The 14,722-nt window shown below is 44.1% G+C and overlaps 1 protein-coding gene across 4 annotated transcripts in view; it reads right to left on the bottom strand.

Moving 5' to 3' along the window:
- Positions 1-383: 383 nt before the first annotated feature.
- LOC122930493 (caspase-1-B-like) overlaps positions 384-14,722 on the bottom strand; it is a 57,488-nt gene continuing 43,149 nt past the window's right edge. For all 4 annotated transcript variants that reach the window (XM_044283937.1, XM_044283938.1, XM_044283939.1 and 1 more), the window contains exons 9-10: positions 9,969-10,078; positions 384-2,881 (exon numbers count right to left, since the gene is read on the bottom strand). In XM_044283937.1, the coding sequence (XP_044139872.1) occupies positions 2,792-2,881; positions 9,969-10,078 (200 nt within the window). In that variant the 3' untranslated portion in view covers positions 384-2,791. The remainder of the gene's footprint in view (positions 2,882-9,968; positions 10,079-14,722) is intronic.

Below are 14,722 nucleotides of genomic sequence, written 5' to 3'. Positions count from 1 at the left end.
TATATTGTGCCAGTATATAGTGCTTACCCTCTTTTCCATAGTGCCCGCCCCCCCATATTGTGCCAGTATATAAGGCCCCCATAGTGCTTCCCCTCTTCTCCATAGTGCCCGCCCCCCCATTTTGTGCCAGTATATACGCCCCCCCTTCTTGCCATAGTATACTATACCCCTTCTTGCCACAGTATACTATAAATAATAAAAACAAACTCATATACTTACCTTTTGCTGCTGTCATTGATGCGATGCAGGCCTCTTCCGGCCTGTGTCCTGCATTGTAGGCTCAGGCGGCGCGATTACGTCATCGCGCCGCCTGCACCGGCCTCTGATACACTACAGGCACTAGGCCTGTAGCCTATCAGAGGAACCGGCAAGGAAGACGCCTCTCCCCTGCTCCTCCGCACCATTCATCTGTATTGCTGTCCTGAGGACGGCGATACAGATGAATATGGAGATAAGCGCTTCCACAATGGAGGCGCTCATCTCCACTCCTGCTGCCTCCGGACAGAACGGGCCCCCCTCCGGCACTCCGCACCCGTCGCCCTTGCACCTTTGAAAATGGGCTGACAAATACCCAAGCGCCAGGACCAAATTCCTGATCGCCATGGCGACCTGGGATTTGTCGAGCCCTGCATTATATCAAATGTTGTGCTAGGTTCTTGTCGCTAGGTTGCTAAGAGATGTTGTTTGTCTACATTCAGTTTTTTATCACGCGTGTGCAAAACGCATTGCACCCACACGATAAAAATCTCCTGTGATCCCTTCACCGCCTTATTTTTTTTGTAAAAAAACTAAAAAAATTATAATAAAAAAAGTAATAGTAGGCTAGCTAGCATATACTGTATTTTATAGCGCACATGTTATTCTACCTAATTGGTGCAGCACAATTTTTTGTACATCATCCAATTTTTACACAATTCTTTTTACTTGACACTACTCAAAACCAACAGAACGTATACAACGGAAGAGTCCTATGCCATTGTCGCTCCCGATACAGAGTCTGCTAGCAAAGATGGTCCATCATTATTTTAGTCCTCCTTGTCATCCGGTAGCGACTGTGACTAACCTCCAAGGAGGCATCCCAGAACTGACCCCACATGATTAACACCTGTTCCCTAAATTCTCTGGGAACTCAGGTATAAATACAATTTGATGAAGACAATTAGATTTTTAAAGATATTTTTTTCTGATTGATTAACAGTTGCCTAGGCCAATTTGCACACGGTGCAGCTTATTTTACTAAATAATGCCCCCTCTTCCTCCTCATGGGTACTGCTGCGAATAATTGTGTGGGAGAAATGATTCCCCACTCCTGGACAAAAATTTTCATTTGTATAATTTCTACACAAGTGTGCCTTTATTCAAGAACCTTTCTAACAGAGGAACTGTGGAATGTGGCACAAGGATAAGTAATAAAGACGTCTTAAATTACAGCTTGGGCAACCGCTAGCCAGGGGCTGATAGCAGAGCCCTTTGCAGTGAAAACCTTTTGTGTGTCAGATACAACCATGAAGCCAGATCCTCAATTATAATTGGTACATGGGAGGGGTGGATCGCTCGGATCAGGTCCTGAAACTGTACCGCACCATGTGCAAAACAATGACCTACTATTAAAAAACTGGTAGTTGGCCCTTTTTAATTAATTTGTGCTTCGTTTATATACAGCCTAGAGAGGGACCTTTCTGGAGTTCCAGGAAGTTATTATCAAGGTCCTTTTGGGAGCCAGAAAACAGCGGCCCAAGTTATTACTACATAAAGTGACACATGTCAGATTTCAAAAATGGGGCTGAATTCTAAGGCTAAAATAGGCTTTGCCTTTTAAAGGGTTGCCTCATCTGAGACAATGAGGGCATATCGCTATAGATATGCCACCATTGTCTGATAGGTGCGAGTTCCGCACCTATATCGAAAACGGAGCAGGCAAAGTGGTGGCTGGAGGACTCCGATCCGGCCACCCCCAATCGCTCTCCCCATAGAAGTGAATGGGAGCGCACCGCACATGACCGGCCACCACTCCGATTCACTTCTATGGGCCCGACCGAAATAGCCGAGCCAGCACTCGGCTATTTTCGGCAGCCCCATATAAATGAATAGAGGGTGGCTGAGCATGCACAGTGCGTCCTCCACCACTTTTGGAGCTCCGTTTAGGAGATCGGTGCGGGAGTTAGTTAGGGATATATGGAAATATTGGACAGAAATACCTGAGATCTAGGGTTAGCCCAATATTGAAGCTTATCATCTATTCAGAGGATAGTTGATAAGTTTCTGACCATTGACCCCAACCATTCATGAAAACTGAGGTGTCCAGGACCCCTGTATGGATGGAGCTTGATTAAAGTTTGCCATGAAGTTGAATGGATTGGTGGTGCATATGCTGAAACTAGTATTCCATTCAAACATGGAACTTCTCATGATCATGGGGTGTCCCAGTGCTCGAACTTCCAGCAATCAATTCAACTTTATGGACTACCAGAGTTGAATTAAGCTCCATCTATACAGGGGACTTGGACACCCCTGTTCTCATGAACGGTTAGGATCCAAGCGATTGGATTCAAACAGATCAGAAATTTAGCACCTATCCTGTGGATAGGTGATAAGTTTAAGTCTTGGGCCAACCCCTTTAAAATGCTGGTGCTCGGTGAATCCAAGTTGACAATTTCCCCTTCTTCAGGTTCCTTTTTTCCCTGTACAATTGTTGAAATATACAGTAAGTATAATATGTGTATCTTTGAATATATGAAATAAAAAAAAAAATAAGAAAATAAAGGAATGTATAAAATGGTCCTAGGAAATGTTAATATCCCGGGAACAGAAAGAATTTCTTCAGAAGGGTCTTTCTATCCTGTGTTGGCATTTGCCAATCATCCTTGAATGAGAGTTGAACCTGTAAGGAGAAAAAAATTACTATAATGAAAGATAAAAAAATACATTTAAATTTTTTGAATATTTACATATAGTTGTAATATAGAGTTAAAATAGTTAGACCTCTTTCACACGAGCAAGTTTTCCCCGCGGGTGCAATGCGTGACGTGAAAACATAACACCCGCACTTAATCCGGACCCATTAATTTTACTGGGTCTGTGTACATGAGCGTTTTTTTCACGTATCAGTTCTGCGTTGCGTGAAAAAACGCAGCATGTTCTATATTCTGCGTTTTTCACGCATCCCTGGCCCCATAGAAGTGAATGGGGCTTCAGTGAAAAACGCATTGTATCCGGAAGCAAGTGTGGATGCAATGCGTTTTTCACTGATGGTTGCCAAGAGATATTGTTTGTAAACCTTCAGTTTTTTTTATCACGCGCATGAAAAACGCATTGCACCCGCGCGGAAAAAACTGAACTCAATTGTATACAAAACTGGCTGAACTTGCTTGCAAAATGGTGCGAGTTTTACTGAACACATCTGGACCTAAATCAGTCACGCTTGTGTGAAAGAGGCCTTAGGGCTCTTTCACACGAGCGGATGCAGTGCGTGTAATCTGCTGCGTGAAAGAGAGCCAAGCCCTGTTCCGGACAGCAGAGACATGGAGCATTAACATGATTAATATTGTGCCGTGCCTCTCTGTGATTATGTAGTAAAAAAGTCACAGAGAGGCACAGAGCATTATCAGACATGTTAATGCTCAGTGTCTCTGCTGTCCGGGACGGGGCTTTGCTGTCTTTCACGCAGTGGATTCCACGCACTGCATCCGCTCGTGTGAAAGAGCCCTTAGGCCTCTTTCACACGATCGTCATGGATTTGCTCAGGATGCGTCACGTGTGCATTGCGGGAAAACCGCACGAGTAGGCACGCATTTGCAGTCAGTTTTGACTGCGATTGAGTTCCGATGTTCAGTTTTGCACAGAGTGCTGTACGCATCTTTTGCGGCCCATTGAAGTGAATGGGTCCATACCCGAGCCGCTAAAAATGCAGCTCGAATGCGGAACCAAACCAAGGTCGTGTGAATGAGCCCTTACTCTGCTTTAGGGCTCACACACACGACCATAGCTGGTTTTGCGATCTTCAAAACACGGATACCAGCCATGTGTGTTCCACATTTTACGGAACATCCAGGCCATATCCTATCCTTGTCTGGATACCACAGAATGGACATGCACATTAAGGCCCCTTTCACACAGGCGAGTATTCCGCACTGAATCCTGAACCATTCATTTCATAGGGGCTGTGTACATGAGCGTTGTTTTTTACGCAGCACTTGTGCGCAAAAATCGCAGCAGGTTCTATATTCTGCGTTTTTCACGCAACGCAGGTCCCATAGAAATTAATGGGGCTACGTGAAAATCGCATAGCATCCTCAAGCAAGTGCGGATGCAGTGCGATTTTCACGCATGGTTGCTAGGAGATAATGTTAGTGAATAGGGATGAACAACCTCGGATCCCATTAAACTCAATTCACTGTATTATTTTCTAGGGATCAACAGATTATCGGAAGTACCGATATTATCGGCATCTAACCTTGCCGATAATGTGTATAAAGCGAATACTAGTGATCGCTTCATTATGGAAGCGCACACTAGTATGCATCGGGTGTCGGGAGCGGGGAAGAAGCGCAGCAAGCTCTTCTGATACTCACCCTCCCTCGTCTTCTTTGATGGGGCCCACGCTGCACTGTCCTGACCCCGTACAGCATCAGGACGTAGTGCGCGCACTATGACCTGACGCGGCTTGCTGTCAGGTGACAGTGCAGCGCAAGCCGGAGAACACAGGGGAGTAAGACGCCGGACTCGGAGATGAAGAGGAGCCGTGGAGCAGGAGAGGTGAGGAGTTTTTTAATTTATTCATCTGAGGTCTGATAGGGGTTAATAAAGGGCTGATCTGAGGTCTGATAGGGGTTAATAAAGGGCTGATCTGAGGTCTGATAGGGGTTAATAAAGGGCTGATCTGAGGTCTGATAGGGGTTAATAAAGTCAGTGGGGGGGGGGGTGAAGGGGTGGATGGTGTGGAAATTGGCATTTGGCACTAGTATATTATAAATGTAAATTATAAATTGACTACCAACTAAGGGCTTTATTAATTTATCATTTACATTTATGATATACTAGTGCCAAATGCAAATTTCAACTACCTCAGTGATTACCAACTAACATAATATATATTATAAGATATAAAATATCGGTATAAATTATCGGCTATCCGCCTGAAAGTTCAAAGGTATCGGCTCTAAAAAAATCAATATCGATCGATCCCTATTATTTTCCCTTCTAACATGGTTATAAAGGAAAATAATGGCATTCTTAATACAGAATGATAACTAAAATGTCCATTGAGGGGTTAAAAAATAAACTCACCTCATCCAATTGTACGCGCATCCGGTATCGTCTTCTTTCGTCTTCCTGCAGAACCTGCAAAAGGACCTGCGCTGACGTCATCATGCTCACCACGTGGTGAGCGCGGTGACGTTCTATCTTCATTCAGCAGGACCTGCGCTGTCATCACCGAGCGCGATGACGTCAGCGCAGGTCCTTTTGCAGGTCCTGCAGGAACAAGAAAGAAGACGATACTGGCTGCAAGATAAAGTGGATGTGAGTTTATTTTTTTTTTTTTTTTAACCCCTCAATGGACATTTTACTTAGCATTCTGTATTGAGAATGCTATTATTTTCCTTATCACCATGTTAGAAGGGAAAATAATAAAATCTACAGAACACCTAACCCAAACCCCACATTCAGTTTTTATCACGCGCGTGCAAAACACATTGCACTCGTGCTGAAAAAACTGAACAATGGAACGCAATTGCAGAAAAAACAGACTGAAATTGCGTGCCTACTCGCGCAGGTTTGCCACAATGGTGCAAAATCCATGATGCCTGTGTGAAAGAGGCCTAAAGTGAATGGGTCCACATCAGATGGGAAAAAAATGCCCATGGGTGCGGACAAAAAGTACGCTCGTGTGTATGAGCCCTTCGGTGTATTCACACGACCATATGTATTTTGCATTCTGCAAAACACGGATCTGAAAAAAAAAGGGATGATGTCTGTGTTGTATCAGTTTTTTTGCAGACCTATTGTAACAATGCCTATTCTTGTCCGCAAAACAGACAAGAATATGACGTGTTCTATCTCTTTTCCCAGACTGCGGAATGGACATAAGGATGCGGACAGCAAATGGCAAGCTGTCCGTTTTTTTTTTTTGCAGACCCATAGAAATAAATGGGTCCATGTACAATCAACAAAAAACGCGGATCAGATGCGGGCCACAAATACGGCTGTGTGAATGGAGCCTTATGGGACTGCCATTCACTTGTGTGAGTGTCATGGAAATAGTGCATCACAGCGCACTCGTCAATTCTGGATCACCTCTGGTGACTGCATCCAGGCTGTGTGGGTTCAGGGGTTCCAGAGTTTGGATCAACAACTATCAAACATTTATGGCATATCCCATAAGCTGTATTTTAATAGCTTTTTATTAGAACGTACATATAGTTTTGTTTTGTTTTTTAACTTTTTTTTTGCATATATACAGTACAGACCAAAAGTTTGGACACACCTTCTCATTCAAAGAGTTTTCTTTATTTTCATGACTATGAAAATTGTAGATTCACACTGAAGGCATCAAAACTATGAATTAACACATGTGGAATTATATACATAACAAAAAAGTGTGAAACAACTGAAAATATGTCATATTCTAGGTTCTTCAAAGTAGCCACCTTTTGCTTTGATTACTGCTTTGCACACTCTTGGCATTCTCTTGATGAGCTTCAAGAGGTAGTCACCTGAAATGGTCTTCCAACAGTCTTGAATGAGTTCCCAGAGATGCGGTCCAGCTCACCCCAAACCATTTCGATTGGGTTCAGTTCCGGTGACTGTGGAGGCCAGGTCATCTGGCGCAGCACCCCATCACTCTCCTTCATTGTCAAATAGCCCTTACACAGCCTGGAGGTGTGTTTGGGGTCATTGTCCTGTTGAAAAATAAATGATGGTCCAACTAAACGCAAACCGGATGGAATAGCATGCCGCTGCAAGATGCTGTGGTAGCCATGCTGGTTCAGTATGCCTTCAATTTTGAATAAATCCCCAACAGTGTCACCAGCAAAGCACCCCCACACCATCACACCTCCTCCTCCATGCTTCACGGTGGGAACCAGGCATGTAGAGTCCATCCGTTCACCTTTTCTGTGTCGCACAAAGACACGGTGGTTGGAACCAAAGATCTCAAATTTGGACTCATCAGACCAAAGCACAGATTTCCACTGGTCTAATGTCCATTCCTTGTGTTCTTTAGCCCAAACAAGTCTCTTCTGCTTGTTGCCTGTCCTTAGCTTTTTTTTCCTAGCAGATATTCTACCATGAAGGCCTGATTCACACAGTCTCCTCTTAACAGTTGTTCTAGAGATGTGTCTGCTGCTAGAACTCTGTGTGGCATTGACCTGGTCTCTAATCTGAGCTGCTGTTAACCTGCGATTTCTGAGGCTGGTGACTCGGATGAACTTATCCTCCGCAGCAGAGGTGACTCTTGGTCTTCCTTTCCTGGGGCGGTCCGCATGTGAGCCAGTTTCTTTGTACCGCTTGATGGTTTTTGTGACTGCACTTGGGGACACTTTCAAAGTTTTCCCAATTTTTCGGACTGACTGACCTTAATTTCTTAAAGTAATGATGGCCACTCGTTTTTCTTTACTTAGCTGCTTTTTTTTTGCCATAATACAAATTCTAACAGTCTATTCAGTAGGACTATCAGCTGTGCATCCACCTGACTTCTCCACAACGCAACTGATGGTCCCAACCCCATTTATGAGGCAAGAAATCCCACTTATTAAATCTGACAGGGCACACCTGTGAAGTGAAAACCATTTCAGGTGACTACCTCTTGAAGCTCATCAAGAGAATGCCAAGAGTGTGCAAAGCAGTAATCAAAGCAAAAGGTGGCTACTTTGAAGAACCTAGAATATGACATATTTTCAGTTGTTTCATACTTTTATGATAAGTATATAATTCCACATGTGTTAATTCATAGTTTTGATGCCTTCAGTGTGAATCTACAATTTTCATAGTCATGAAAATAAAGAAAACTCTTTGAATGAGAAGGTGTGTCCAAACTTTTGGTCTGTACTGTATATATATATATATATATACAGGTCCTTCTCAAAAAATTAGCATATTGTGATAAAGTTCATCATTTTCTGTAATGTACTGATAAACATTAGACTTTCATATATTTTAGATTCATTACACACCAACTGAAGTAGTTCAAGCCTTTTATTGTTTTAATATTGATGATTTTGGCATACAGCTCATGAAAACCCAAAATTCCTATCTCAAAAAATTAGCATATCATTAAAAGGTTCTCTAAAGGAGCTATTAACGTAATCATCTGAATCAACTAATTAACTCTAAACACCTGCAAAAGATTCCTGAGGCTTTTAAAAACTCCCAGCCTGGTTCATTACTCAAAACCGCAATCATGGGTAAGACTGCCGACCTGACTGCTGTCCAGAAGGCCATCATTGACACCCTCAAGCAAGAGGGTAAGACACAGAAAGAAATTTCTGAACGAATAGGCCAGGGATGGCCAACCTGAGGCTCTCCAGCTGTTGCAAAACTACAACTCCCAGCATGCCCAGACTGCCTACAGGTATCAGCCTACAGAAAAGCATGGTGGGAGTTGTAGTTTTACAACAGCTGGAGAGCCACAGGTTGGCCAGCCCTGGAATAGGCTGTTCCCAGAGTGCTGTATCAAGGCACCTCAGTGGGAAGTCTGTGGGAAGGAAAAAGTGTGGCAGAAAACGCTGCACAACGAGAAGAGGTGACCGGACCCTGAGGAAGATTGTGGAGAAGGACCGATTCCAGACCTTGGGGGACCTGCGGAAGCAGTGGACTGAGTCTGGAGTAGAAACATCCAGAGCCACCGTGTACAGGCGTGTGCAGGAAATGGGCTACAGGTGCCGCATTCCCCAGGTCAAGACACTTTTGAACCAGAAACAGCGGCAGAAGCGCCTGACCTGGGCTACAGAGAAGCAGCACTGGACTGTTGCATGTCATTCGGAAATCAAGGTGCCAGAGTTTGGAGGAAGACTGGGGAGAGGGAAATGCCAAAATGCCTGAAGTCCAGTGTCAAGTCCCCACAGTCAGTGATGGACTGGGGTGCCATGTCAGCTGCTGGTGTTGGTCCACTGTGTTTTATCAAGGGCAGGGTCAATGCAGCTAGCTAGCAGGAGATTTTGGAGCACTTCATGCTTCCATCTGCTGAAAAGCTTTATGGAGATGAAGATTTCATTTTTCAGCACGACCTGGCACCTGCTCACAGTGCCAAAACCACTGGTAAATGGTTTACTGACCATGGTATTACTGTGCTCAATTGGCCTGCCAACTCTCCTGACCTGAACCCCATAGAGAATCTGTGGGATATTGGGAAGAGAAAGTTGAGAGACGCAAGACCCAACTCTCTGGATGAGCTTAAGGCCGCTATCGAAGCATTCTGGGCCTCCATAACACCTCAGCAGTGCCACAGGCTGATTGCCTCCATGCCACGCCGCATTGAAGCAGTCATTTCTGCAAAAGGATTCCCGACCAAGTATTGAGTGCATAACTGAACATAATTATTTGAAGGTTGACTTTTTTTGTATTAAAAACACTTTTCTTTTATTGATCGGATGAAATATGCTAATTTTTTGAGATACGAAATTTGGGTTTTCATGAGCTGTATGCCAAAATCATCAATATTAAAACAATAAAAGGCTTGAACTACTTCAGTTGGTGTGTAATGAATCTAAAATATATGAAAGTCTAATGTTTATCAGTACATTACAGAAAATAATGAACTTTATCACAATATGCTAATTTTTGGAGAAGGACCTGTATATATATATACACATACATACATACACACACACTTGAACATAATGTCCATGAAAACATAAAAAAATAAAAATCACTGTTCTTTAGAATTTTTTTGTTATTTTGCAGTTTTTCCACTGTAACCAGTTAAAAAACAAAAACAAAAAAAACTTTATAAATTCTCTATGAAGGCTTACCTTTCGAAAGATATCTTCTATAGATGAATTGTGAGCATCTTTTTTCATGATGTCAATTACACGTTGAATAAAAAAGGTGCCTTTTAGGGTATCTCTATAAGAAAGAGTATCTGGAGACAGAAAGAAAAAAAACATCCCTCCTTATTATCTATATGTCAGAAAACTAAAACAGCATTACAAGTATAACACCGGTGTGCAGACACCCACATAGCAGTTTTTAGATTTGTCATTCGTACAATGGCTCTCCAGACATGTCTGTTTTAATAAATACTTCCAATCCCTATGAAATCACAGTTCTCAAGCAACTTTTTTTTTATTTTATTTTTTAAAGTTTTTGGAACTTTATGTTGTGCTGTTGCAGTACCCCAGAATATGGATACTACACAGTTTTTTGTGTTTTTTTTAACTTAATGTTGTATTTCAAATTTAACTTTATAATTTACTGTATTTGTATACCTGATAGCATTGTATGGACAGTTTAAAGGAATAACTTAGGTTGCCAGGTGATGGACTTGGTTTAGTCAGAGTAGTGCGAGTTTAGCTACAGTACATGTGCAAGCTCCTCGGAGCTAGGCTCGAGCTCAGAGAACCTTCTGACTTCTACAGCCAAGAAAGGTCCTTTATCATCAAAAGTGCTCCAGAGAGAAGTAATATCAGAAGGTCTAAAATCTACAAGACAGCATTGGAGTCAAACAGCAAGGTTATTGTGTTAGCTCTCCTTTCCACACTTGAAGATGGTTTGACCAACCATAATCTTGAATCTGTACCCCTCACTGGCAAATTGCAGAAGCATTTTTTAAGAGCTTCATTACGTGCCTAAGGTTCTGCATTGAAAATTTTGAGAGACAGAGAGGAGTACTACAACCTCCATCATTGCTGCTGTCAATATGCTGCAATTTGGGTAAGGATTGAACTATGTTATAAGCCTTGGAACTGTGCCTTGTTATTGTGGGATGTAGGGTTGTCGCGGGTATCGAAATTTCTATACCCAATCAATACTTTTGTCCCCGTATCGATACAATACCGGGATTTCCATTTTTTCGATACTGGGCTGCGCAGTCTAGTATCACAGAACATGAGCGCGATGCTGTGAGCGTGCTCATGTTCCCTCAGCAGCACAGGGGAGAAGGAAGCAGTCTCTCCCTCCCCCTGTGCCGCTGCCACCAATGAGGAGAGAGGGGCGGGCGCACTGCGCCACCAATGATAGCAGGACTTTACATGGGTCCTGACTTTAAGTTAGCAGGCTACATAGAGCGGCGCCCAGGGATCTCCCAGCACTTACTATTATTCCTGGGCGCCGCTCCATTTGCCCGCTGTGCCCCCATTACCGTCTCCTGCTCCGTATGCTAATTGATACTATTGGAGCAATGGAAAGGAGACATCAGCTTCTCTCCTGGGCGTTCCTTCTCCCTGTGGCTGTAGCGCTGTCCAATCGCAGCGCAGAACGTCACAGCCAGGGAGAAGGAACGCCCAGGAGAGAAGCTGATGTCTGCTGCCCTTTGCTCCGATAGTAGTAATTAGCATACGGAGCAGGAGACGGTAACTGGGCCACAGCGGTCAAACGGCGCGGTGCCCAGGAATAATAGTAAGTGCAGGGAGATCCCTGGGCGCCGCTCTATGTAGCCTGCTACTTAACAAAGTCCGAACCCACGAAAGGTCGTCTTTAACTTTTAAGACAGGAGGCAGGTGCCGGCAGCAGAATCACATAGCCGGCACCCTGCCTCTGACAGGGAGCTGCGATCGGCGTCAGTTAACCCCTCAGATGCGGCACCTGAGAGGTTAACTGCCGCTGATCTGCTGCCAGTACCCGCCTCCTGTATTAAAGGATAATTATCATTGGTGCGCCCTCCCCCCTCAACCCCTCCAGTATTAAAATCATTGGTGGCAGTGGCCGCAGTGTCCCCCCTTCTCATTGGTGGTGCAGTGGCAGCTTCTGATCGGAGCCCCAGCAGTGTAAGCCTGGGGCTCCGATCGGTTACCATGGCAGCCAGGATGCTACTCAAGCCCTGGCTGCCATAGTCAGCTTCCTGCTGCTGTGTGTACTATGCACAGGGCAGCAGGAAGAGTGTGAAGTCCTATTCACCCTGATAGAGCTCTATTAGGGTGAATAGCCCTAGCCCCTAAGGGGGGAAATAGTTATTAAAGGGAACCTGTCACTGGGATTTTGGGTATAGCGCTGAGGACATGGGTTGCTAGATGGCTGCTAGCACGTCCGCAATACCCAGTCCCCATAGCTCTGTGTGCTTTTGTTGTGTAAAAAAAACTAATTGATACATATGCAAATTAACCTGAGATGAGTCCTGTCCCTGACTCATCTCAGGGACAGGCCTCATCTCTTATTGCATATGTATCAAATCGTTTTTTTTTACACAATAAAAGCACACAGAGCTATGGGAACTGGGTATTGCGGATGTTCTAGCGGCCATCTAGCAATCCATGTCCTCAGTTCTATACACAAAAATCTCGGTGACAGGTTCCCTTTAAATAAAAAGTAAAAAAAAAAAAAAAAAAAGTAAAAAAAAATTTCAAAATATTAAGTATAAATCACCCCCTTTCCCAATTTTACATATAAAATATATAAACAATAAATAAATAAACAAACATATTGCATATTGCCACGTCCGAAAAGTGCAAACTTTTAAAATATTAAAAAAATTTATGCGGTGAATGCCGCAACAGAAAAACATTAATAAAAACTGCGTGATTCGCCATTTAAAAAAAAATAAGGAATACCCGTGGCTTTTTTGGTGTTTTATTTTTTCCGCGTGGTATCGAATGGTATCGAGTATTGCAATACTTTTTTATGGTATCGAAGTCGAATCAAAAATTTGGTATCGCAACAACTCTAGTGGGATGTACTACTACTTCTATCCAGAGAGACCTATTTATATATAGCAAGTGGCCTGGTTACTGACTCCTCCATTCGCTGGCCATTTTGCTTACTATCCTGCCTTGCACCGAAACACCTAACATCAAGGGTACCCCAAATACCATTAGGCTAGGGCTACACGACGACAAGTGTCACGCAACACATAGGGCACAACTACACCACAACGTGTCATGCGACATTGATGTCGCGCAACAATTTTTATAATGATAGACTATGGTGTAGCAATGCAACAGGCGACTGCGATGCGACAATTGCAGAAAAATCCATCTTGGATGGATTTTTTGCTACTGTTGTGTCGCAGTCGCAGCATGTCGCATGTAGCAGTGCGACACCAGAGACTATCATTATAAAAATTGTCACGTGACACATGTCGTTGTGTAGCCTTAGGCCTTCTGCAAATTGCGGGCCGCAATGCACAAACACCGTTTGTGGGGCAGCCGCAGCTGATCGCAGACCCATTCACTTTAATGGGTCCACGATCCGGCCGTTCCGCAAAAAGACAGGACATGTTCTATCTTTTTGCGGAACAGAAGAATGGGACAAACCCTGTTCCGTGCTTCCGTTCCGCACCATTCCGCATCTCCGGATTTGCAGACCCATTGAAGTGAATGGGTCCGCATCTGTGTAGCGGAATGCACACGGAACGGTGCCCATGTATTGCGGATTCGCAAATGCGGTCCGTAATACGACCACAGAGCGCACACGTTCGTGTGCAGGAGGCCTTAGGCAGGAGCCTCAAGGCCAGGTTGTGCCCTCCAGTAACTGCACAGCTTCAGGGAGCTCCAGAGGGAAGAGTACCACTGTGAGCACTACAACCATCATCATAGCTACCACTCCTATCCTCCACACACCTTTCCGTCAGGTCAGTGCACTGGTCCTCTCCTTTTCTTTTTGGAAAAGTATAAATGGATTGTCAACTGGGTGTTATTACCCCTCGTCAAAGAAATATGTTCTTCCAGACTCTGAAACTGTCCAATCACTGTTGACAGTGCCAGACTGGGGCACACCCTATTGATAAAGGGTACTGGTAATGACTGGTTGTTAATTTATTCCACACGTGTGATTGGCACACAGTGTCAACATGGGTTTAGTGGCGTAACCTCAGTCGTTTATTTTCCCAAAGTGGTGGGTTGTAAAAGTTTTTTGCAAGGTTTTTGACACGGTTTTGATCCTGTCTATTTCAATAGGAACTTTAAGTATGAATTTGGTGCGAAGTCAGCACCAAGAATGAACATCACTTCCTTTTTCCACGTGATTTTTAAAACTGCTGGCGGAAATAAACCATGTTGTGTAAATTACCATGTGGCTTTCCCAATGAAGTGGAAGGTGGACTGCACATGTTTTTGTGTGGATTCTAGGTGTGGAGCCTGCATCATAATGCATGTAAAAAAAAAAAAAATCTCTTTGTGAAAAAGAGATTTTTTTTTTTTTGGCCCTGCCCCCTTAACAGTGACCTTCACAGTAACCTGCTGTCTTAACAGTGACCTCCACAGTGTCTGCCCCTTTAACAGTGACCTACACAGCGGCCTGCCCCCTTAACAGTAACATCCACAGTGAACTCCTCTTTAACCCCTTAGTGACCACCCATACGCCTTTTTACGGCGGTCACAAAGGGGCCTTAGGCTGGGCCGCCGCTCTGCTCTAACAGCCCTGCTCTAACACTTTACTTGCTGCGGGCAATGGCGCCTGCCGCATCTAAAGTGCTGACAGAGGGAGCGGACTCCCTCTGTCTCCCATCGGCACCTCGCAAATGCGATCGCGGGATGCCGATGTGTGTGAGGGCTGGCAGGGGTCTGATGTAGGCCACAGACCAGCCTTCAGTAATTTCCAGCAGTCTGTGTCTCTCTGGCGCAACCTGCTGGTC

Source organism: Bufo gargarizans, chromosome 3 (genome assembly GCF_014858855.1).
Source record: "Bufo gargarizans isolate SCDJY-AF-19 chromosome 3, ASM1485885v1, whole genome shotgun sequence".
In the NCBI taxonomy this organism is placed as follows: domain Eukaryota; kingdom Metazoa; phylum Chordata; class Amphibia; order Anura; family Bufonidae; genus Bufo; species Bufo gargarizans.
The sequence above is the reverse complement of the archived record's forward strand: the minus strand, read 5'-3'. Positions and strand labels throughout refer to the sequence as shown.